Raw genomic sequence first — 26,544 nt, forward strand, 5'->3', positions numbered from 1 at the left:
ACTTTTTTCAAAAGGGAATAACATGAATTAGTATGTGAGAGACCAATATTTTATGTAACTTTGTTCCATTTCCTAACAAACTGCTATTTGACCCATGAGGTAAACACCAATATGTAACTTTAAGATAACAGGACAGATGAAAGAGAGAAAGAGAGACAAAGAGAGGAAAGAAAGAAGCAAAGAAAGAGAGAGAGAGAGAGAGAGAGAGGAAAGAAAGAAAGAAAGAAAAAGAAAGAAGGAAGAAAGAAAGGAAGGAAGGAAGGAAGGAAGGAAGGAAGGAAGGAAGGAAGGAAGGAAGGAAGGAAGGAAGGAAAAGAAACCAATCTTTTAGTAGCTAAGGCCTAATCTGGAGCTAATATTCAAGGAATTACTTCAAAATGTATAAGGCTGTCCACAAACACAACTTTGAGATTGAATGTATAAAAATAATTACCGTATGCAGCAGGCATAAATAGCACACAAACACAAGTCACATATATGGACCAGACATCAGGTTGAAAATATACAATGGCAGCATTTATGTGATGACTTCATTTTGAATGTGATTAGGGTGTCACTATAGTTTTTGCAGACGCCATTGTATCAGTGAATCCTGTATATACTTAATGGTAGCTTTGGATCTGTTTTTAAGGTTAACAGATTGTGGAGAGGAAAAAGGGATATAAAGGGATATTCTTTTATACAAAGAATGGGATAAAGATGTAAGAGCTCTCCCCCTTCCTCGACAAATATTCTCTAAAGCAATGTTTCTTAAACTTAGCAACTTTAAGAGGTATAGACTTCAGCTCTCATAATTCCCCCAGCCAGCAGAAAAACACTGTTCAAAAGAATATTTTTTCTTAATGTGCTTAATTTATTTCATTGATTCTGTGACTTTAGCTCTCAACTGGGTCTCTTTTCCCTTTTTCTCAGCAACCTGGTATACTTCTCTCCAGTTCCTGATGTCTAGTGCTGGAAAAGGGCAAATCTTTCTGGAATCCAAGGCCAAAACTCACATAGAATGGTGAATAAACAAAAATAAAAGAACCGTATGTGGGAAGATGCAAACGTACATCAACATAATTGGCATTAATATAGTCAGTAGGTTTTCCATCCTTGTCTGCAAGTTGGGTAAGTTTAACTCTGCTATGATCATCTACATTGGAAAGAAAGTGAAAATAAAAATGTTTTAGCAACAGGAATAATAGTTTTTCTTAGCAGTGAACTAATTTAAAAAAATCAGAAATTATTTATAGTGCATCCACTATCCTATGCTATTACTAGTCATAATGCAATAAGGTGAAAACAAACTAAAATAAAAATATACAGGACACGAAGAGAGAGTGTAATTGCTTTTGGTAAAGTGTTTTGCTATACATGAAAGCTTCTATGTGAGTTTTTTAGTGAAATAGTCCTTTTTGTAGATAGTCCACACTATTCCGAGGGAAACAGTTTACTTAGAATCTCTAGAGAGGAAAGTGTTTGCTTTCTGTTCTGTACATATTGACTTAGACATGCATTATCATTGAAACCAAGATGTTATGAATTAAAAAAAATCAGCACCCAAACACAGCATAGTTACCTGTTTCAAGTTTATAGCTTAGCTTCCTTCTCTAGCAAATAGTGAAGATGGCTTCTACAGTTACATAGAAGTATAGCAGCTAATTTATATCATATTTCTTAACACTAACAACTTTAGGATGTTCTAGAATTTCTCAGGCACCTTGCTATTTATATTACTGTATAAAACAAATAATATGTATAATTACTTACAGGCAACAATATTTATGTATCTATTCTTATTCTTGTTATCTGGATGATTAGAACTGTCTGATGTAATACCTAGATCTACTGTGCAACCCTGGATTTCCTGAAAAAAATAAAATAGAAACATGCTGCTGAATACACATTTATATTTGCATGCATGGCCCTACCCCACCAAATATCCATATGTTGCCACTATTTCTTTACTAAAATAAGATTTGTTTAAAAAAATTCCTTACCTGATAAAACTCTTTCAGTGTCTAATGAAGGAATGAATGCAAAAATAAAAATAAATCAAATTTCACAGCACACAAATGAATGTTTATATATTACAAATACAATGGAAAGCAATTATGGTTATGAGATACACATATATAGATATATACATGTTGATAATTGAACATTGCGGAGTATTTCCAATATAAGGCATGCAGTTAAAATCATTTCAAAACATAATTTTACTGCCTAGATATATAATACAATGTTCACTGAAGTCAGTGGAAATACATCATTTTGCTATCTTAAATCACAGGTTGCTGTTTCAATGCATAATGCGTAAAAATAAAAAAAATCAGCAGTATTGTCTTGAACAGAAAGTTGCTTGTAAATGCAACTAAAATATTTAAAATATTAATGGCAATGCAAATAATGCAAATAAAAATATTAATGGCAATGTTTCTATTAAAACATGCAAATAATAAATCATGCATAGAACGGGTAAAATATATGAACTGCAAATGAAGTTAAATTTCTATTTCATTGACACAAGACACAGAAATTAGATATCTAAGGGGATAATATTTAATGTTTTCAATGCCTTATATCAATACTATTCATGCATTGCTTCCTAGAGGAGACTCACTAAAATCAGTGGTGCATACATGTGTTCTTATGAAATTAACCACCAAACACACACTGGGAGTTTCATAAATATAAGATGAAACTGAATAAGGTAAAATTCAGTGTATTATTCTGTTATTGTACTCAGAGCACACTCTAAGTATAGTGAACAAAACCATTTTACTTTCATATTTATTATTCAGAATTAAGGTCAGAAGCAGCAGTTCTCAGGTGAAACATGCCAGTTATGTCAAAACCCACCAACTGCTCAGCTTCAAGAGTATAAAGTACAGAATGAGAAGTCCACTGAAAAAGGAGAAAGGGCAGAAGAAAAATTAAGAGGTTTAAACTACAGTACTGTGGATCTAAAAGTGAACTGTATTTAAACACAGAGGGCAATTCAACTATGTCAAATGAAAGAGTTCCACTGAGTTCACGTTTAACACCTACAGGGAGTGCAGAATTATTAGGCAAGTTGTATTTTTGAGGATTAATTTTATTATTGAACAACAACCATGTTCTCAATGAACCCAAAAAACTCATTAATATCAAAGCTGAATATTTTTGGAAGTAGTTTTTAGTTTGTTTTTAGTTATAGCTATTTTAGGGGGATATCTGTGTGTGCAGGTGACTATTACTGTGCATAATTATTAGGCAACTTAACAAAAAACAAATATATACCCATTTCAATTATTTATTTTTACCAGTGAAACCAATATAACATCTCAACATTCACAAATATACATTTCTGACATTCAAAAACATAACAAAAACAAATCAGTGACCAATATAGCCACCTTTCTTTGCAAGGACACTCAAAAGCCTGCCATCCATGGATTCTGTCAGTGTTTTGATCTGTTCACCATCAACATTGCGTGCAGCAGCAACCACAGCCTCCCAGACACTGTTCAGAGAGGTGTACTGTTTTCCCTCCTTGTAAATCTCACATTTGATGATGGACCACAGGTTCTCAATGGGGTTCAGATCAGGTGAACAAGGAGGCCATGTCATTAGATTTCCTTCTTTTATACCCTTTCTTGCTAGCCACGCTGTGGAGTACTTGGACGCGTGTGATGGAGCATTGTCCTGCATGAAAATCATGTTTTTCTTGAAGGATGCAGACTTCTTCCTGTACCACTGCTTGAAGAAGGTGTCTTCCAGAAACTGGCAGTAGGACTGGGAGTTGAGCTTGACTCCATCCTCAACCCGAAAAGGCCCCACAAGCTCATCTTTGATGATACCAGCCCAAACCAGTACTCCACCTCCACCTTGCTGGCGTCTGAGTCGGACTGGAGCTCTCTGCCCTTTACCAATCCAGCCACGGGCCCATCCATCTGGCCCATCAAGACTCACTCTCATTTCATCAGTCCATAAAACCTTAGAAAAATCAGTCTTGAGATATTTCTTGGCCCAGTCTTGACGTTTCAGCTTGTGTGTCTTGTTCAGTGGTGGTCGTCTTTCAGCCTTTCTTACCTTGGCCATGTCTCTGAGTATTGCACACCTTGTGCTTTTGGGCACTCCAGTGATGTTGCAGCTCTGAAATATGGCCAAACTGGTGGCAAGTGGCATCTTGGCAGCTGCACGCTTGACTTTTCTCAGTTCATGGGCAGTTATTTTGCGCCTTGGTTTCTCCACACGCTTCTTGCGACCCTGTTGACTATTTTGAATGAAACGCTTGATTGTTCGATGATCACGCTTCAGAAGCTTTGCAATTTTAAGAGTGCTGCATCCCTCTGCAAGATATCTCACTATTTTTGACTTTTCTGAGCCTGTCAAGTCCTTCTTTTGACCCATTTTGCCAAAGGAAAGGAAGTTGCCTAATCATTATGCACACCTGATACAGGGTGTTGATGTCATTAGACCACACCCCTTCTCATTACAGAGATGCACATCACCTAATATACTTAATTGGTAGTAGGCTTTCGAGCCTATACAGCTTGGAGTAAGACAACATGCATAAAGAGGATGATGTGGTCAAAATACTCATTTGCCTAATAATTCTGCACTCCCTGTAGTGCAGTTAGGAATGTGTGATTTTTTAGCCCAGTCCTCATCCATGAACCTCACACCTATGAAATGTATAATGTATGAAATGGGAAAACAGGACAATAATAAGTTTGAGATGGAGATATCTCAAACTTATTACTGTGGACGGCCAGAATAAAACTTCCTCTTCAAATGCTTCTTGTGGAGTGCAGAAAAAGCTCAAATATAGTTTCTTGCACTTTTTTTAGTTAGTCTTATGTGTACTTTTTGCAGCCTTATTACTACTGTTTTCTACTATAGTAATTAAAAGTTTGGTTCAACCCTACACAGGCCTAAATATTCTTTTCGTACAGAAACGTACATTCTGAAAATGTTAAGGTGAAAAACTATTTATACACTCAACTTGATCATTGCCACATATCCAATACACTCTGTGCTTGTCATAACATGGCTGAAATTAAATATGTCTTTTCCATATATAAATATGGACATTCCATATTTCATTCTTTTCATTTCACAAAATCAGATCTTTTTTCACCTATGCATATTCTTTCAACTGTGCCTTTAATTTTGAAGGAATAATAGTTCATACCTCAAATTCTTCAGCAAATCCATTACTGGCATGCAAATCCACAACATGTTTTGGAAAATGTTTTGTTGGGATTGCTCCAACATCGTCTTAAAGGTAAATTGAGAAAAGGGGCAATGGGTGGGGAAGAAGAAATGTAAATAATGTAAATAAATATTTATTTTTGAACAGTAAAAGCCAGTCAAGTGTTCATGAGTTCCTTCATAAACATGTCAGAAGATGGATCTCTCCATGACTGAAATGCACCAATGGAACATAGAAAATTGTTTCTGAAGCCACACAATGTACACATTTATCTAAGGACATCTGTTCTAGGATAAAATATACATCAGCAAACTATATACATTTAATTATTGGTCCAAGACTGATTGGTTTCCCCTTAAAACTAGAATAACCACTTTGCAACTGTATGCCTTATTTCACTAGTTTCTACTTTTTGGGAGAATCAACGCCAGCCAGAGTTCTTTTAGTCTTTCTTTTTAACTTTAAGAAATATGACTCTAAATATCAGAGATATTTATCTGACTAATCCCACATTAGCTTCTTATGAATTTCTGTGACTCTATTAACATTTAAAATAAACATTTTAAATTAATTATTATTTTAACATACATATTTTATACATATTGTGTATTTTTTGGGCTGATAATCATTATCCATGGGAATAACACTATTTAAGTAAATATTAAGCGCAACTTGTATAACTCTAGAAGGACTGAAAGAATGACAGTTTTCAGGAAAAATAGAAAACCGTAAGACTTATTAAAAATGTAATTCTGGTGATAACAATCATTGGCTCGCTCAAAGCTAACCAGTTTTAACTCCAAAGCACCTCACTGTGTGAAAATGTTCCCTTGAGACTTAGAGCTGACAGTCTCACTGATTTCATATACTGATTTCATATATCCAAAATTTTCCAAAATGATATTGTAAAAAATATTAATCTCTTCCCACCAGATCTGATAGGGAGAGTGTGCTTCAGGTCCTTCTATTAAACAATGCCATTTTGAGGAATTAGGAGCCTTCTCTGTTGCAGAGTCTGCCCTAAGGAGCAGCCTCTTAAGATCTGGAGGTATCCAACTTTCTTGGCCTTCCAAAAGGCGGTTAAGACTTGGCTTTTCTCCCCCAGCCTTTGGGCTCGATGATACTTGAGCCTGATATATTTTCTGTTGGTGAATTTGTTATGTGTGCCTTAATTATTGTACTAAGTTTAATTTTGAATTAAGCTTTGTTTGTTTTATAGAGACAATATATATACATATTATATATTATAAAGATTTTATTTAATTGTTTTTGTTGACTGTTTTTAGCTGGATGAAATCTGTATATTAAATGGGTAGCCATATATATTTTCCAAATAAATAATCATAACTTCAGGAAGCTACCTGCCTTATTAAAGCCAAAAAAGGCTAAAGCAGTGATGGTGAACCTTTTAGAGACCGAGTGCCCAAACAGCAACCCAAAACCCACTTATTTATCGCTGGGTGCCAGGTGGGCATGGCCTACTGGGTGGGTGTGGCTGTGGCGGTCATGGAAGATTGGGTGGGTGTAGCCAAGGTGGGTGTGGTCACCTCAATGTCGCTCGTGGGGAGGGACATGTCTGGGGGACAGCTGGTTGAAGAGGGACAGTTGCCACCTCCGAAGCATGGTGCGAGTACCCAAAGGGAGGGCTCTGAGTGCTGGCTCTGGCACCCGTGCCATAGGTTTGCCACCACTGGGCTAAAGTATATATAAACATTTGCTGTGATAAAAGGTTAATTAGCTTTATGTCTGAATGGCATTTTTCCATAAAATGTTTAAAGCAGACATGTCAAACACAAGGCCCAGAGGCCAGATCCGGCCTGTGAAGTGGTTTCATATGGCCCACGAAGCCATCCTGGAAACAGTGAGGGAACGGCCACCACTGCCTTGGCCCTGGCCCAGAGACCCTCCTTCTGCCAGAGACCCTCAGATCTGTCCCACTCCCGCCCAGGCCCCCATAGGCACCCTTGATGCGAACGATGTAGAGCTGGCCACGCCCACCCAGCAGGCCATGCGCACTCTAGCCATGCCCACCCAGTAGGCCACGCCCACCCTGGCCATACCCACCTGGCCCCCTGAGGGCAACCGCAATGCTGATGCGGCCCTCAATGAAATTGAGTTTGACACCCCTGGTTTAAAGGATCTGGCTGATTATTCTTGAGTTTCTTGTATGTTTTTTGGAGGGCTAATGTGATTATCTTATTAGAAATAAGATATTGAACTAATCTCTCTCCCCCCAATATGACCAATAGGTTGCTTTGCATGTTGTTCATATGTAATTTCAAATGATGAATAAATATTGAAAAAAGTTTCTATTTATGTCAGCAGATGTTCCCTTATTTAAGTTAAATAACTTTTCAAATCTCCAGCTAACAATAATTTGCTGTTTTGTATTAGGATCCATCTGTTCCCTCTTTTATTTGAATAGGCCTGAATGCACAGATCAAATTGGCAGTTCAAACCTGCATAAAACTGCATAAATGTGCAAGAATAACTTCACACCTTGCTGAAGGAACCTGTCAAAATGTATTTCTTAATGAAATTAGACTATATGTTAATTTCTTTTTAAACACACAACCATACAATTTTACTATAGTGAAAAAACACATGCACACTTGTAATAGGCATAGAAATTACATATTATATAAACTGGGATAAACTTGCATGAAAATATTCATATACAAACACACAAGGGATAAAGATCCAGATGTGGCAAAATAAATAATTAAAATGGAAAGATAAGCTGTATGAAGGTCAGCTTGCGACTGTTAGGCTGCTTAGAAAGTTCAACAAGATGGAACTCAGAATAAAATAAATCTTCTTGAATACAATTTTATTTAGAGAATTGCTCACTAGCATATTGTGAGCATATTGTATATGCTTAATGTTGAGAGAGTGATTGTCATTGTTCATTGTCAATGGAAGCTTGCCAGCATAGCAGAGATAGAACCCACACACATTTATTTAGAAAACTTAGTAATAAGGACTCTTTTTTCAGCCTTTTCTTTTTGCTTTTTCTGTGTGTTGATTAATCCTGGAATTTTTTTACAGACTTTTATATTTTCTTAAATGTAAGGCACATACATTTAGCTTTTATCTCCCTTCAGAAATAATTTTTCGATTAATGTCTACAAATGGTTATTAAACCTGACATATTCTCTGTATATCTATATATACAGACATTGTTAACAATGAAGGTGGCACAGGAGATGATAAAATAGATTTAAGTTTAAACTTCTTTGCTTTGTGCTCTTATATAGTTTCATAAATATAACATTTTAAAACAATGAATAAATTTGCCTTTCAGGAACCACTTCTAGAAATGCAGAGGACCAAGAATCACTCATGATTACATTTCATAGTGAAAACGGCCCATGATTATGTACTGTGTTCAGAAATTTCCAGAACAGGCTACCTCCATTCTGCATATAGCACTGATCTTGATGTTTTTCAGCTGGATGCTTAGACTTTATAATCTGAGTGTAAAAACCTGAATAGAATGTCTATTCAACAGATAATTAAATGGTATATCACATTGATATCATGTCTCTTCGTCAACTCACAATTCTATTTACTGAAACAGTGCATTAATCACCATTATGGAAACTAGCCATTCTTCATAAATTCTAAGCATACTACCTGCCACAGGAAAGACTGGTGCTGGGGGAATGGATATGACCCGCGGGGATGTGTTATCTTCTAAATAAAAGTGTGCAGTTTGAAAGCATTTCCTAAAACAAAAGAAAACAAAACTTCACATAAATATAAGACAGTTCCACCCAGTATTAGGGTGATGTGCAGTTATTTGTCTGTTACATCATGACCAAAACACTTTGGGGGAAAAAACCTCCTCTGCATGCATCTTCTGGTATCTACATGTCAACATTATTACAGTACATTCCAAATAATAATAGGGCATTCCTCAGCAAAAGTTTAATACATTTATATTTCCTTGATTTCTAAATGAGAGTTAAAAAAGGATATATGCAATGATACCTTAAAATTTTAATTTTGGCTAAAGATTATATGACACAACTATTTTTTAGACAATTTTTACCTGAAGAAGATGCAGAAAATATAGCAGACATCTGTCATAGTGGCAAGGGTTTACCACTGAAACACATATTATTAGTAATCAAGTTCCATGTTTCAGTGATAATAAAACTATTACTGCAATCAAATCCAAATGCTTCCTTAACACGTCTTTTTCATAAGCTAGCTAGCATAGTTCTGCATCTGCTCTTTCAAGCACCTTTTTTATTATACCGAGGTTTGTTTCTCCAGGGATATTGGATTTAATGGAAAAGTAAACCATTGTGAAGAGGATCCAGTAGTTTCCAATAAAACAGCTAAAATTCAGGGAGGAAAGGTTAGTTAATCAAATGATCATCACCCTGTTGCAATCCTCATCTATGCCCATTCATTATAGATTATAGAACATTTCATTTTCATTATAGATTATAGAACATTTCATTGATCAATAAGAAAGTTAGCAATTTAAGTCAAAACATTTACTGTGTTGCACAACATAATTTGAATATTCTTTCAGTACTCCAGATGTGATGATAATAGAAATAGCATCTGGTAAGAGCCTATTAGCAAATTAAAAAAAAGTACTAATCAACTTCAGCTTCAAAAATGTAGTTCTTCCTTAATTAAAATAATCAATTTTAGATAAATATATATATAACACGTTATATGGATCATTTATTTTAACAGAAATATTATTTGCAAAGTGTGCTTTTTTAATATGAGACAACTGCAAAGAAAGCATTACTCATCCAAATGAGTTTTTTTTTTCTTTTTCGTTTTGCATTTGCTTTCTGGCTAATCCATAAATTAATGAAGCTGGATTTTTTTTAATTTTCAAATATATTATCTTCCACTGATTTAAATACTAATATATTATAGTGGACAGAAAATTCTTTTACATTGCACTTAATAGACTTCATTAAAATTTGCTTCAATAAACTTTTTGCCCTGGAAATAGGAAAAATACTGATACACTAGTATTTTTTAAATATGAAAGCACTATAAGTTAACATATAAGAGGATGAAATAATATTAAAACATGTGTAAACAATAGCTAATTTGGGCAACTGAAATAGCCAGAATATTCAGCTAATTAACCTAATTTACTAAGTCTAATCAGATCAATTCCAATCAACAAGAGTGAGACGTTTAAGTCACAAAATATTCCAACCTTCTGGAATATTTCTGTGTTAAGACAGAAGGAAAGCTTTTGGTCTTGTATGAGACAGCACTGATCTTTTCTTATAGGACACATGGTGTCAAAAGAAGGATCTGAACACAGCAGCAGCTCGAGGAAGGATAACCTCAAATACATGGCAAGTACAGCAATTGATTTCTTATTCTGGGAAATTGGCAGGAAATTGGTTCAAGTCCAGCAGGAGTTAGAATTTGCAGACTTTGAAGCAGAGAAATGGCCTGAAGAGGACAAGGAGGCAAGCTCAGGCAGTGCTTTTTTTGTAAAAGAAAAAGGTGCCGGAACTGACACATGTCATACAATCCACCTTGCCTACCCTACCCATCCAAAAAAGATGCCGGAACTCCATTCTGGGTGTTCTATGACAAAAAAAGCCCTGTCCATAGGTGGGAAAGAAGTGTGTGCGTGTGTGTGTGTAGATTGCAAGAGTTACTGGCCAGCTCCTGCTTAATCACAAACTATTATTTATCATCAATTAATTATTGTTTACTATTTATTATTATATTATTATTTTAAAACTTTTTGCCAAGAACAAGACTATAGAGAGGAGGTTTACTTATGGGAAGCTGCAAGGACAACATGAATTCATAGGTGAGTTGGCTAGACATTGTCGTAAAGTTTGCAAATTTCATGAAATGGCCCAAACACAAATCTTTACTAACTAGCAGAAAATAAACCATCAGTAGGACAAAATGAAAATTCCATCAAATTGAGATAAAGCTATAGATATTGAAGAGCTGAAGAATCAGAATGCCCTGTAAGACTCTGTTTTATATGTTAAATGAAATATGTAATTAATTCCTTGTCCTACAAAACAATTTTAATATTCCTTATCTGTTTTTGTGTAACTTTACCACATCCAGAATTAAGGGAGCGCCTAAACTATATCCTTATAGTATTTATGAAAATAAATATTTTGCATGGCCAGTTCATAGACATTTCCCTTTTCACATGTGCCAAGAAGAGGGATAGGAAATGCTGCTTGGTTTGTACTTTAACATGAATCTGATAAATTTGTGTTTTGAAACAATGTACAGAGATTCAATTATTAGTTGAAATTCACATCTTGTGATGTTTAAAGTCCCTCATATCAACTGAAAACACAGAACCTCAATTTTACACACAGTACTAATAATCACAATAGCTACATGAGTTTTCACATTATACAGATATTAACACAACTGGCTTAAATGTGCCATAAAGAACAACTAGGAATTCACCAAAATATGCTTCAACCAAACACCACTGGTGCCCAGTCAAATATGTGTATCTTCATACTAATAATTTGCTTGGACTTTAAGTTGTGGAGAAATTATCTCCTCAAACAATTCAATGGAAGGTCCCAGAATAAATAGCATAACTCAGAAGACCATCCATTTATCCAGCACAATGTATTACTTCAGTTGAAAAAGCATCAGACACCATTTATTCAATATCATAGTGCATATTTAGGATTGTTCTTATATATATAAGTCTTTATTGATTAGCCCTTGGGCCATATCAAAGTGCAAAGTTCCAGCAACAAATTGTTACTAAAATTTGATAAAGGCAATTTAAAATGGAATTTGATAAAATACAATTTAAAATGGAATTTGATAAAATACAATTTAAAATGGAATTAAAATAAAATACAATTTAAGATGAAATAGTAATAAAATACAATCTAAAATGAAATTGTAACAATGTACAATAATTTAAGATATAGATAAAATATGATAACATTATATTTCGGAGTCACCCTTGCAATCTACCCCAATCAGTCCCACATATGCAGATCTCAACTGGATCATTTTATTTAAGTACTGTGCTACGTTAAATGTTATTTTCAAGTTCTGGCTGGACATAAGGTAAGTTATTTTGATGTGGGGATCCCAATGGGTCATTTGTTTGGTATACAGACCAAGATAGCTGTCTCTCACCCTCTTATACAGACAACAGTCAAATAGGACGTGAGCCAGGTCCTCTACCTCTGCCGCTCCGCAAATGCAGAGATGCTCATTGTATGGTATAGCATGAAATCTCCCATATCTGACCATTGTGTCAAGCTGTTTGATTCTTGCTCTCGTAAATATCTCCCTAAGATGTTTTGGGAGTTGTAACTTCAAATAACTGTCTACTTGAAAAGTACATTTGTATTTACTCAGCCATTTCACGTTACCCACCTTACTAAGGATAGCTATATCAGTTTGTGCTTCTATATCCTTAATTCTTTGGGCAACTCTTTTTTTAGATTGTTCTCCTGTTACACAAGAGACAGGAAGGCCACAGCTTTTTACAAAATTTGTTAAGTTTGATGATCCAGGAGATTTGTGATTGTAGTTTTATTTCCTTTAGTAGGCATAATTTGGGGAGTCTATCAGTCTCCATTTCATTAACTTTGCACCAGTAGTTATAAGCTCTAATTTTAGATAATGCCTGAATTGTATGAATTCCCAATTCAGCTCTAACTGCTGCAGATGTTCTTGGATCTACACCCAAAATACATCTCAAATGCTGGGACTGTGTTTGTTCTAGGACTGTGGTTGAGTAAAGACCCCAAATTTCTGCTCTGTACAAGAGCATTATGGTAACCTTAGCCTTATAAACCTTGATTAATGGGGCTAGGGACCCTGGGTATCTATGGTTCTTTAGTATGAGCAATAAATTCAAACAGGCTTTTGCTCTAAATGTACTCCATTGATGGCAGGCCCAAGATCCAGTCTTGGAAAAAGTTACGCCCAAATATACAAAGGTGTTAACCCGTTCAATTGGTTCACCATCTAATTGCCACTTATGTCTCTGATGGTTTCTTCCAAACACCATTATTTTTGATTTAGATTTGCTAATGATTAGGGAGTTATCCTGACAATAAGAGCTGAATCTTCTTAATAGCCTACGTAATCCTACTTGTGAGTATGATAATAAAATCATATCATCAGCATAAAGCAAGCTGTTACAGTAAGTATTTAGGATCATTGGCATGTGTACCATGGTATCCTTCATTAACTCTGGCAAGTCATTGATGTATAAATAATAATGGGGCCAGGATACACCCTTGCCTTATCCCTTTATTTGTGTGAATCCTGTTAGTCAGGGCCCCATTAACCCCATACTGCACCCTCAAACAGGTACTTGTGTAAAGGGCTTTAATCAAAGCCAGGATTCTGGGTTCTATTTTAAGTGATGTCAATTTACTCCATAGTACGTCACTATTTACCATATTAAATGCTGCTGTAAGGTCTATGAAAGCAGCAAACAGGGGTCTCCTCTTATAGGCATATTTGGCAATTAGATGGTTCAAGACAAAGCAGTAGATCTGTTTTGTCTAAAAGCTGCTTGTTCTTCTGTGAGGATGTTGTTTTCCTCTACCCAGATTTCAATTCTGTTCAAAAGGTACCTAGCATATATTTTTGCTACAATGTCAATCAGACTGATGGGCCTATAATTACTAGGATCCTTTATATTCTCTTTTTTAGATTGTTCTTGATATTTTAACAGCATTTTAATGTGGTTGAAATTTTACTTCAAACAAGGAACTAATGTTCAGACTTTCAATTATGATTTTCTATTAAATTCATTCATCTGAATTCATTAACTCTCTCTACATTTAAAAAGTTACCCAAACAGGATTTACCAGTATCTGGCAAAGAGATTATTAACAAAAACACAAGAGTATAAATGAGGCTGACAAAAAAGGAAAGCTTACCTCCAGTATATTAGAATAGCAACAAGTATCACTAGACAGGTGAATGTCAAAGCTGATACGATCACAAGGGGTATAACTGTCTTCTGTTCTGGGAGTCCAATAATCAACTGATGGCTACTATTACTTGCTTCTGCAGTCGGAGAAAATTGAAACAGCCTATATTTAAACTTTGGCAAAAGACACCACATAACTGGCCATGATTTCAGATCCCTAGGTTATTGTGCACTTACCCTAATGCTTTAGCACACAAAGCAAAATGTGTGTGAATATGTGTATACATAGAGAATACATGTACATTTGCAAACCAGTTTAAGAGAAATAGACAGAAAAGGCAGCACAGCAGGAGAAGTCACGCTTAAGCAACTGAACCCCCTCAGAGTCCAGAATCCCATTTGCCATTCATGATCTTTATGGTGAAAAAAATCAAGTTTGATTCAATCCAGAAAAATAAAGTAGGCATGTACTTCATTTATGGTTAGAAACAATAAAAATAATTTCATACATAAGTTTCCCTACGGATTAATCTGATAGGATGCAATTACTGTTTCTAACTTACCATTTTCATTCTTTACTCATACTTTATAATTAAAGATTTTGAATATGCTCTTCACTGAAGATCAGACTTGCTTTAATGCAAATCCCTTAGGAAAATAGGGTTTTGCTATAATAATACAACCTAGAAATAGACCAGGCTTAACCTTTCCACCAGGAGAAATTGAAAGAAATTGTAGAATGTTTTGTATCAAAATGTCTGCTTTGCTTCATTAATATATTGATATCAAACAGCAGGTATTCTTGTAAGTATAAATGGTTCCATAAAAGCTCAATATATTGTAATGATCTAATGAAAACAGTAGACGCTGGAAGCTAAAATTAACCTTCTAAGTCTTCATAGAGTACATCTGCAATATTAACTCAGTCTGGAGACATAGCCACATATTGTGAAATACTTCTAAGTAAATTTCCCAGCAATGATAATATAAATGCATTTGTGGAACCCATACATAAATCTGAGCTCTTGGTTGAAAATGAAGACAGTAATAATAATGGGATGGGGGAGGACAGCATGCCAGGGTGCCAGATTGGAAAGTTACTATCTGAAATATATGATTCTATCAAGAAAACTAGAAAATGCTTTTTCTGGCCAAATTCTGAAGTTCATACTTTAGTAAATATCCAACTAGATTGAAAAGTCTGTATTTAAATTGCACCATAGGAGTAGAGAAATTAGCCCTAATTTTTAAAAAATGAGGATCAATTCTAACGTATTATTACACTTAAAAGATCCTGACAATGACTTCAAGAAGATGTTGTGTGGCCCATGGAGTTATGTCCAACAATCAACAGAATGGATATGGCTAGCAAAATAGATTTCTCCTTCTGCAAAGGGGTCAGTGATTCTGCTAAGTAGATTTGGAAAGCACAGGAAAAGGAATGAAACAAAGGGAAAGACTGATTAAGTTTGTATGGACTCCATCGGAACTGGTTGGAGACAGCCCTTCGTTCACTGTAACATTATGAAAAAATAGGTGCTATGCAAAAGAGGTGGGTTCACATAAAACTTCACAAAATCCTAAGGGAAAAGGCAGTCACTACTCATACCAAACTACACGCATGTATTAGCATTTAAAATAACATTAGGCTTCCTATTTTAAGCTATCAGCATGTCCAACTACACAAGATTGAACAGAACATTGCCTGTAAAGCAATTGAGTTTTTTAAAAAACTTCTTCAGATTTCTGAATTTTTATTACTGACAATGGAAGGAGATAAGCTGTGGACTTCATACACCGAAATGTATAGTAAAAAAAAACCACACAAGCAGCCTTTTAAATAATCCATTTGAAACTATCTATTGGCTGGTCAAAAATCTGTTCAGAACTGATTCTTCTGCTTTCAAGTTTGTTTTACTCACACAGATCTGACCTGCATAATCTGATTAGAATATCCACATGGTTTTAGTGCAGAAAACAAATCAAAACATGTAAAACATTGAAGAGATGTTTCCTCCACTGAAGTGGCTGGGGTATTTAGGAGCCTTGCAAACATAATGAGTACTGTATAGTGAATGCAGAATAATGGACAGCATTTAAAGACCATTTATAGAGAGCAACACATCTTAATCTATTTTTTTGCCTATTTCTAAAGGAATGCTATTAATAAAATTGTCCTCTTTGCTAATATTCATTTATTTACTACAACCCTGCACACTTGGAATAACAGGTCTTTTTGTTTAAAGTCAATGGCATAAATGCCGTCAAAGCAGGGATGGTGACCACCTTGGGATCTGCAAGAATTGGAGCCCATCCTGGATATTCACTCTAATCCACTGCCACCACCACCACCACCACACCCTGGCCTGCTGGAAGACTAGCGCACATTCACAGAAATACCTTGGCATTTGCCTAGTTGGCAGAGTGGAAATAGAATTAGTCACAGGCAGAGGTGGGCCACAGATGGCACAGAGGCTGGCCTTATTCTGTGCTGCATAGTATGAACTCTGGGTGGCACCAAAGAGATATAGAAAACTCTCAGTTTTGCTGCCTTATAGTTGCCTTGATTTGTGCAATTCAGATATGGTAACAACCTGTAAATGCTGCTCCACCCAACAGGACTGCTCTAAGCTATGCTGCTGCTGTCCATTCTGAAAATAACTTGTATATGCAGACCTGCTGCTTCAAAAGTAGCCAACATTCTGTAATGATTAATGATTATAATGGGGCACCTCATCTATTTAGGGACAAAAAAGCTTTACGTATATATATGGTTTAGAGTCAAATAGCCAGGTCACTGAATTTTGCATTTTGTTTCATTGTAAACTGCTAAATAATAAATGAAGTCCCTCAGCCACAGTCTGTAGCCACAGTTAAGTCTAATATTCAATCCATTTGTTTAGAGCTGAAAATCCATGAAGTGATAGATGTTCTCTTTTTGTGCATGAAGAACACTTTAAAATCATTTACACCACTTCAGGCTTACTCAACTATCCTATTTCCCGTACTTAGATTTCATGTGCATTTCTAGTTGATTAGCAAACTACCACTTCATAGAAAACATTAATGTTTAGCTGCTGCTCTGCTGAAATAAAAATAAAGCAGAGTAGAAAAAAATGCTGATAATTAAGTGTTATAATACCAGGAAGGGGTAGAAAATCAAGGGTTGCTTCCCATGAAGTATGGCATGCAACATTTTAATGTATCCTTTAATTGCTGTGAGTGTACTGTACACAAATTTTATTGTTAGAGTAAATTAAATATATAGTCCTCACTTAACTCTTTGTATATTTCATTCCTACCCTTTATACAAATTGTCAATAACCTGATTAATGATACTATTAGAATGCTGTTCAGTGACACATGGATATACATTACTGGATTGTTCCGATGGTGAATACTTCATTTGCTGATCTAAAATTTATGCTGGATACTCATAACATCATTTCAGTAAAGGTAAAAAGAAAAAAGAAAACCATGCATAGTAGCTTAAATTGTTGTATATGAAGCTGAAGTCTCAAAAACATAAAGACACAATTCTTTCCTACACACAAAAGATAAAAGGTTGTATAATGCTGCCCTCTACAGATACAGTGTGCAATTTACACTCAATTTATCAAATTTAATTTAAATGTATTATATGAGATCATAATTTTGACACTGCATTATTTATCATGTGAATAAAAAATAATTTTAGTTCCCTAATGTTTACTTTAAATTAAATCATATTGCTATATAGAAAGATATTTAATTCTTTTTTCAGTTTTAGTGTGAGGGCAGATAGCAAAGCCTTTATGCCAGAACAATTGAGATCAAAAGCTTTTCCTTACCAAGAGTTGTCTTATCATTAGCTACTCCAGCTGAATATTACATAATCAATTCATAGCTCTAAAAGTCAATACTAATGCTTTGTCTTCTTTCTGTCCCACTTCATTTTTTCTTTTGTATTATATTAGAATGTAAGCTAACATAAAGAAAATGTTTTGAAATTAATCTCCCAAAAATGTCATATTAATGAACATTTCCTAGATTCAGGGAATACATTGTTTTGAATGAACATGGGGCTTCTCACAGTATTGTCTCCAAGTTGCAAGCCACGGAATTCTCTTTTTAAAAAGATATTAAAATCAAATTAGAAAACTGCTATAGCTATGCAAATCATAAATACCCACCCACAACTAACCTGCCTCAGAAATGTTGAATACTGTGGAGACAGCTCTAGATACGAATTCTATTGATGACTGTTGCAGTCCAGAAGTTAATTCTGAGTTACCTGCTCCAACTACCCCCTCCAAGTCATGTTCATTAACATCAAAGAAACTGAAATCTGTTGACATCTCCTCATTTATGCTATCTGGGGTACCTGGGCCAGAACCACTTTCTTCATCACTGGTAAAAACTGCCCATGATTTAGATTCTAATGTTTTTTGCAATGGGCTGCTAAGAGTCTGAATGGAATTATCCAGTAAAGCCTGATCACCGTGTTTCTTCATCTTCCTGTTTGAAGCCATGGCCAGAGCTGGTGCTTGCTTGAACTTGTCCATCTCCTCAGTAACTGTATGGTCTGATAAAGAACTGAGGATTTTCTTTGCTTTCTTTTTCTGAGGCCTTTCAAAATGTAGTTTTCTAATTATGTTCTGATGACTGTTCAGACTGTTTAGGTCAGTATCTGGCTCATCTACTTCGTCCTGAGTTTCTCTGTTGGAAATGCATGTGTGGCAACCACTTACAGGCAAGCCACTATCATACTCATCATATTCATGATCAACAAAAGAAGACCACAGTTCAGGATCAGATGTGGTTGTGGGGAGCAATTGAGTGGGAATTAATAGAGGATTTAAACTTTTGCTGCCTTCACTCCTGGAAGAATCAACCGTAAGAGAACTGTGTGTATCTGGTGCATTGATAGAGGTATGCTGAATAGAATCAGAAATTATTTCAGGCATAGGAAATACCATATCAACTATCTTAGCACTTGAGGATAAAGTGAGAGACTCAGTTTTTGGCAAATCATTTGGAAAGCTGTAACTGTGAGCATTTGGCAACATTTCAGTTGGCACAACAGGAATAGTCACTGTATTCACTGCATTCAGGGGGAAAGCATTTTTATTTTCAAAATTGGTTGGTGGATATGGCACACCATTATTATACAAGGAAGGAGAAACCTGTTGTATGTCTTCACTGTTATGCAAATAGGGAGAGATGTATTCATTACTTATATGGGGAAAAGTTAAACTTTCTGGTGAACTGATAGCCTTACCAACAGTATGAGAGATATTTACAGCAGATGGTTTTGATGCAGAATGCAATACTCTTTTGTTTTCAGCTGCATTTGTTGCCATCTGAGGCAATATTTGGTTAAAAACAGAACTACTATTGTGACCTCTTGTAACCTTTTCAACCAGTACTGGATCACCAGGCACAGATGTTTTACCCACTGTATCGTCATTGGAAGATTGAAAGGAAGTTTGCAGCAATGAAACATTATTTAGGGTAGCTGAAGCCCAGTAAAAATGCTGCTGGCTGGGAGAAGGCAATGTTTTGCTAGAAGCAGGGGTAGAGGAAACTTGCTGTGAGGTTGAACTAAGCATAGGCTTAAGCAAAGTGTCATCAAAGGTCGAAGTTGTAACATGCAAAGACTGAATATGAACATGTTCCAAGCGCTTACTAACATAATAATCAAACACCTTAGTAGCAGGAAAAGCAATAGATCCTGGCAGGATTCCCTTTGCGCTAGAGACAGTAATGAGGCTTTCTTGAGAATGTGCATCCTGCTTAGGAATCTCATAATTAGAAATGAGTGTAGGAGGTTCAGTCATTTCATTTTCAGTATGAGAAGCCATTTCAATGAAAGCAGAAATTTGCAGTCCTTTGTCATATCCATGCATTACACCATTTTGGGGAGCCATCTCAACCTCACCTGTGAACACAGGTGTGCTGCACATTACTTCACTGGAAGAAACATGCGAAGAAGCTTTCAGTATCGACCAAATATCTGTGTCAGGCAAAAGGGACTCACTACCAGAATGAGCTTCAGAGCAATCCATTTCACTAGAAAGAAAACATGGAGGCCGCAGAAAAGTGTCAGCTTGCGAGACTGCTGAAGAAGGCTTAGGCACCGGCATATTGCTATAGCTGCTAAACAATGGACCCTGGTGAAATGTGCCAACAGACTCATGCATAAATTCAGACGTGTAATAAGAAGCAGCAACAGTTTGAGGAGAGCCCGCATTACCAGATAAAGCATAAATAGATTCAGACATTGTAGACACCGCATGCCCATTGAAATCATTGCCTGGTGATTCTACTTGAGATAACAAGTGCGTTCTATCATGGCCAAATCTCAATGTCTCTGAAGCAGCATGAACCATCTGATATGATGTCACATCAAAAAACTGAGTGAGTCGTGATTGGGTTAATGTGCCACCCTCCTCCAATGTCAAAGAAACATGCAGGGACCCTTTATCATTTTCAATAGCTGGAGCAGCTTGTGGAAATGTTTGAGAAACCATATACAAATGGTGAAACATTTTACTATTGGAGGAAGCAGAGGAAAATGGAAGCAAAGGTACATCACCATAGGAAGACAAGGTGGATTCAAATGACACATCAACATTGGGAAATACAGGTGTAACATGCAAGGTCACATCACTACTTGATGCTTCAGGGGAAGTGTTGAGCAACTGAGTGTCAGACAATAAAGGGGTGACTAGAGGAAACACTTCACTACTGTAGGAAGGTTGAAGTGGTATCTCACCATTATAAACTGCTTGAGTTGTCTGAGAGAGTACCTCACTTCCAGAAGAAGCAGAGCCATGTTCTTCAGAATTTGATGAGACAGAGTAAGATGACAAATCAGAAGAGGAGAGAGCAAAGGTAGAAGAATGTGGCAATACTGTAACTGCAACTGAAGTATCTTGTGGCCCCTCTGGATCATTAGGATAAAGTGCTGTTGTAGGAATAGGGGAATTAACATTAGAAAGATCTTTGCTATCCAATGCAACAGCAGTACTATCTGTGCTATTAGGATACCATTCATTTTCATTGATTGCAGATATTTTGGGGTCAAATTCTTCTGCTTTTGAGGGTAACATGTCTTCTGAAAGAATTTTGACATAGTTTTGAGAAAGATCATCCTGTGTGGTTGTTTCTGGACTTCCAGAACTAAAAGTATTTTCCTGAGATGTCTCCATAGTAACTAACCGGGTAGCAGAGGTGATAGGAAGAGAACCCCAAGAGTCATCAATTTCTAGGTCAGGCTTAAAAGCAGATACCTCTATATCATCTTCATTACTATCAGCAGCAGATTCTCTGTTTGTTTCATTGCCAGAAAAAGGGTGTGCATACTCTTCCTCATTACCTTTGGTGGAGCTGCTTGCAGGAGGAACAATTGCTGTTGCTGCTTGAAATTCCATGGGGTTATCCTCTTCCTCCTTTAGTCCTTCAGTGATAGGTGGAGAAGTTCGATGAAAAATTGTTTTGGAATGATCGTGTTTTCCATGCAAGTCTTTCTCTTCTGTGAGATATCTCTGTGTTCCATCTTCATTGAATTTTGTTTCCATTCTTTCCTGACTGTAGCTAGATGTGGTAAACTGGAACTCGCTTTTTTGTATTTGATTTGTTGCACTACCTCTACTGGCAACTACAGTAGAGTCTTCATCAAATCTTGTCCTTTCATCTTCCATTTCATCTTCTTCCTTTAAACACAAGCAACAAACATTTGTAAATTAATGCCCTCTTAAATAATGCCTGAGTAAATGAATTAAAATATTACAAAGAATTGTATTTCTGTAGTTTATAGTAGTAGAACAGTGATCCTTTATGGCTTTGTGGACTGGAGGAAGGGGAGGAAGAGGGAATGATTATGTGCAAGCAGCGGGCAAATGCGTGGCTCCATTTGCACAAGTGGCAGGCACATGTGTTCGCCGCTTGCACAAATGGAACTGTGTGAACGGTCTGGTTCCAAATGGGCCGTGGCCTGGTAGTGGGCTGTGGCTCGGGGTTTTTTTATTTATTTTATTTATTTTAATTCCATTTATATCCCACCCTTCTCCGAAGACTCAGGGCGGCTTACAAGCTTAGCAGTAGCCTTCATTCTATGTATATGCCTGCTTATTAGGGCTTTCACACACACCCCAAGCGGCATTATTACAAAGTCAGCTTAATTGCCCCCAACAATCTGGATCCTCATTTTACCTACCTCGGAAGGATGGAAAGCTGAGTCAACCTTGAGCCTGGTGGGACTCGAACCTGCACTAATTGCAGGCAGTTGGTGTTACTTAAGGAGGCATTAGCCCACTGCTCCACCAAGGCTGTTGGGGTTGGGGATCCCTGTATTAGAGTATTGCAATGTGGCCTTTTTCTGGATTATCCTTTTGAAAAAGACTGCCAAAAGTAGTAGCCAAGTTGTTTTTGGAATCAGCAATATTCCACAATTTTGCAAAAATACAGAATGCTTTCAGTGATATACATAATCATTATTAAGAAATACACATAATAATAAACCAGAAAATAATTTCATTTGACATCAAGTATTACACTTATTTCCCATCCAATAATAAGCTCTATGCATGATTATTTTTTCTCTCTCTCTTGATAATAGTTATTGATACAAAATGTATAATATACGATAATATTCAAAGTCTTCGCCTCCTCAGTATGAAGTACAGCATGACTGGGAAACTTATTTAAAAGAACACATGGTAAACCTATTTTCGAGCACAGCTGTTTTCTGCATTTTGTATAATGCTTATTTTTGAGAAGATGCTTTAGCATCTGGTCATTGATATAAATCGGTCTGATTCATTTAGCCAATCAATAGCCCTGTCCTATAAGCGTCTACTGAGATATATGTGCTGTTACATTCAATGGACCTACTTCTAGACACAGGTTATAAAATTGCAGCCCTGTAATCATTTTTCATGCTTTAATATAATTTGACATAGTATTTAGAATGCTTCAGACTGACTTTGTGCTAAATAGTTTACTTTAAATGTCAAAATCTTCCCACTAAATATACTATTAAACTCAACAGTTTTATTTTCTAATAGCAGTAGCATAATATCTTGAAAGACAATGTAATACCTCATAATCTTCTGTTTCAGTCAATTCAGGGAACAGTTCAATTTCTACAAAAGAAAAATATGAATGTTTAAACTAACATTTTAAATTCATAGACAACAAATTGCTTAAGTGCTTAAGATCTATTCTAAGGTTTCTTTAAAAAAAGAAAAATCATGTTACAAGTATTTTTTTAAAGTTTTAATGGAATTACTGAATAATTTCTGTCCTCTGGTTTCCAGCAAAATTAGATATGAAATACTGAGATACTAGTAGTATGGTATATAGCAAAAACATTATATTGATATTACATGACCAAAGGAGCAGAAATAATTATTTAGAAAACTCTGATAGACTCAATCTATTCTAGGATATAAATGTATAGGGAAGATTAAAAAGCTAATCTTTAATTTAATATTGGAACTTCTATGACCAAGGACCAAGTTATATATGATTGTGGTGATAATAGGATCATAGATCACACAGATAAAAGAAACACATAGTAATAAAATAAACCACGTGTATTGGGAAAATGCAATTTAGGTAGCTATCTTTTGATTCATATAGTACCAGAGATGTATTTGTGTGTCTTAAATTTGGAACTGGCCATGCTATACTTTGGAAGTTAGTCTTAATATTGCTCATCCCATATTTTACTTATGATATTACCACCTCTGAATTATGTTCTGTTTTAATATTTTATGTTTTAGTATTTTGATGAATGTTTAAAGTTGGGATCAAATATTTTAAACAAATGATATATTTAAAATTGATATTGTGTAGCACAAATAATATTCTAACCACTTTCCAAAATATTAAATTTGTGACTAGGTTTATGCCAACAAAAGATGTCAAATTTCCAGTCATGAATGCCCACATTATACCTTAGTCTGTTTATTAAGGAAGCAGGAAAATAAATGCACCCTTGTAACTTTCTTCAACTTGAATCTATTGAATATGTACATCTATTAAACAGCCCATTCCATTAAAATTAGTCTAAGAAGTTAGTCTCACTTTTTCATTTATTACTGAATGTAATCCCTTAACAACATATGGCTGTGGTGTGGTATGGCAGCACAAAATAGACATTGGGAACTGATTGCTAGTAAAACAAGACAAATATAATATTAATACATGTGCATTTTTGTTCATCATCAGTAATTATTTATCTTTTAGTTTTTTATTATTGTATTATATCATAAATCTCACTCTAATGCAGGGCAGAATTTAAATATATTTAAATAGTCAACTCAAAATACAGCATTTGTTATCTTAGGCTAGTCAACAACCATATCGAGATTTTTTTATTTGATCAGAGGAAAAACAAAACTCTGTAGCCATATGCTATTTTTTGCATCAACAAGACCAAATCATAAGCTAAAAAGGAAGAGGCTTGACAAGGTTACAACTGTTGATATGCTGGTAAATGTTTAAAACTCAACTTTGGCAACTCCATTGCCATTGCTGCACTGCTAACCCAAAAGCTAATTGGCAGGCCAGTCACTGGGACTCAGTTTCACATTCAACCAATTCACAAAATTTCAGGAAATTTAACAATTGACTCTTGGAAGCCAGTGTAATCTGGCTCAAGAACTAGTTGTACCCCTTAACCAATAATTTAGGAATAATTGGAATATGTTGGGCATAATTGGAAGTTTCATAAAAATTTTAAAAAATTGCACCATACTTTTTCAGGTGTAGAATGTGTACAAAAGTGTTTAAACAGTGTACATAGATACACAAATGCAGAAGAAAACATATTTAGGAAAAAATAGCATGGAATGCAAGATTTAAAAAAAATAAAGCAAAAAGAGATGCAGAATTTTATTAAATGTTTAGGAAAAATGATCTTACCTGTTATGTTCTGAAGACTAAGAAGCTAATGAATAAAATGATGATAATGTTCCCTGGCTTCTCAATACTGAAAATCATACACACACACACACACACACACACACACACACACAATTATAGCACAATCTTACAGATATTTTGGAAACTATAACCATGGAGAACTGATGCCTGAACTTATTTACCTTTTCCCCTTTTATTACTCCTTAAAAGTACTTATTTTCAGATTCTATACTTTCTTATCTTAATTATATAAAAACTACACTGGATGGCTTCCAGCCAAAAACTTTATGCTTTAAAAAAACAAATGCCACTTCTCTTCATTTTTAAAAACACTCACTGATAAAGTTTTACACATTCTTGTATTTTTGCCATCATTTGCTCAATTTAAATTACCAACAAAACACTGAACACAGCATTAGCTCATGATGAAGAGCCAGGTCTCCCTTGAATACTGATGAAGAAATAAATGTGAGTGAACTTTATTTGCATAAACCAGAAACCATGCTGAAAAATCAGGATGCATCTTGTTTGAGAAGACGCAATAGCTTTTATCAAGTTCATCTCAATAAGTCTATCTAAGACAAAATAGCTTCTCGAGCTTTCTATAACAAAGAAGCTTCCTAATGTCGTACTTCCTTACTTGGAAGAAAATACATGTTGGATAACTTTATGAGTTCTTGTTGATAAAGGCAGTGGTGGGATTCAAATATGTGAACAACCAGTTCCCTGTGTGGATGTCGCTTCCGGAAGTCCATTCTGGGCCTGGGCAACAAAAAAATTAGCTACAGGTTCTGCCGAAGTGGTGCGAACTCGCTGAATCCCACCACTGGATAAAGGGAATAACAAATAAATTTAATCTTACTAATTCATTCATTTATTAATCTTATTAATTCATGCTACTCTGATGAAAAAAAATAAAAACTATCAACTTAAAGCTGTTTGGAAATATGTTCTTTAAAAACAACAAAACTTTACAACAAGCAAGGGAGCAAATTCAGTGTTTCATGAATGGATGTTTGTTCTCTTGTTGAATCCTGAAAGTTCACCAACCCTTCTGAACTAGACTGAAAACAGAAAGGCTGTAAGAAGAGCATCTATGAGAAGAAAGGGACAATTTGTTCTGCTGGAAAAAAATTGTTAAAGACAATCATATTTATAGTTCTGAGTCAGCATAATATGTTTGCTCAAAGAATATTTCACAGAAATTCAGCCCTTCCAGCAAAAATGTGCAATAGCACTATTGTTTTACATGAAAGCTGAGAAATTTTAAGAAATTAGTGACAATATAATAGATACTAGCTGCAAAATTGGACAATATTCATTTCAGTGGGAAACAGATGAAACAAGCAAGTCATACTAGGTCTTTGAAGAGTGAAAATAAAGTTTTGAAATAAGTGAAATTAATTGTTAGTCTTCTAATTTCAGCAATTCAACATTAAAAAGCAAGGGAATTCCATCACCACTGCACTGAAATCTCATTTCAGAAAAGCTACATGCAATGGAATTTCAGAATCATAAGAACAGAATTTGTTAATTACTGTGTCCC

General features: G+C 35.5%; 1 protein-coding gene across 1 annotated transcript in view; it reads right to left on the minus strand.

Annotated features, from left to right (window-relative positions):
• Nucleotides 1-26,544, minus strand: part of PTPRZ1 (protein tyrosine phosphatase receptor type Z1) — a gene marked incomplete at both ends in the record, with an annotated part of 107,250 nt that overhangs the window by 13,004 nt on the left and 67,702 nt on the right. The window contains 8 exons of the mRNA XM_083366525.1: nt 1,053-1,135; nt 1,753-1,849; nt 1,983-2,003; nt 5,162-5,247; nt 8,819-8,910; nt 14,092-14,221; nt 18,268-21,781; nt 23,169-23,212. Coding sequence (XP_083222651.1) covers nt 1,053-1,135; nt 1,753-1,849; nt 1,983-2,003; nt 5,162-5,247; nt 8,819-8,910; nt 14,092-14,221; nt 18,268-21,781; nt 23,169-23,212 — 4,067 coding nt within the window. The remainder of the gene's footprint in view (nt 1-1,052; nt 1,136-1,752; nt 1,850-1,982; nt 2,004-5,161; nt 5,248-8,818; nt 8,911-14,091; nt 14,222-18,267; nt 21,782-23,168; nt 23,213-26,544) is intronic.

This window comes from Vipera ursinii (assembly GCF_947247035.1).
Source record: "Vipera ursinii genome assembly, chromosome: 6".
Lineage (NCBI taxonomy): Eukaryota > Metazoa > Chordata > Lepidosauria > Squamata > Viperidae > Vipera > Vipera ursinii.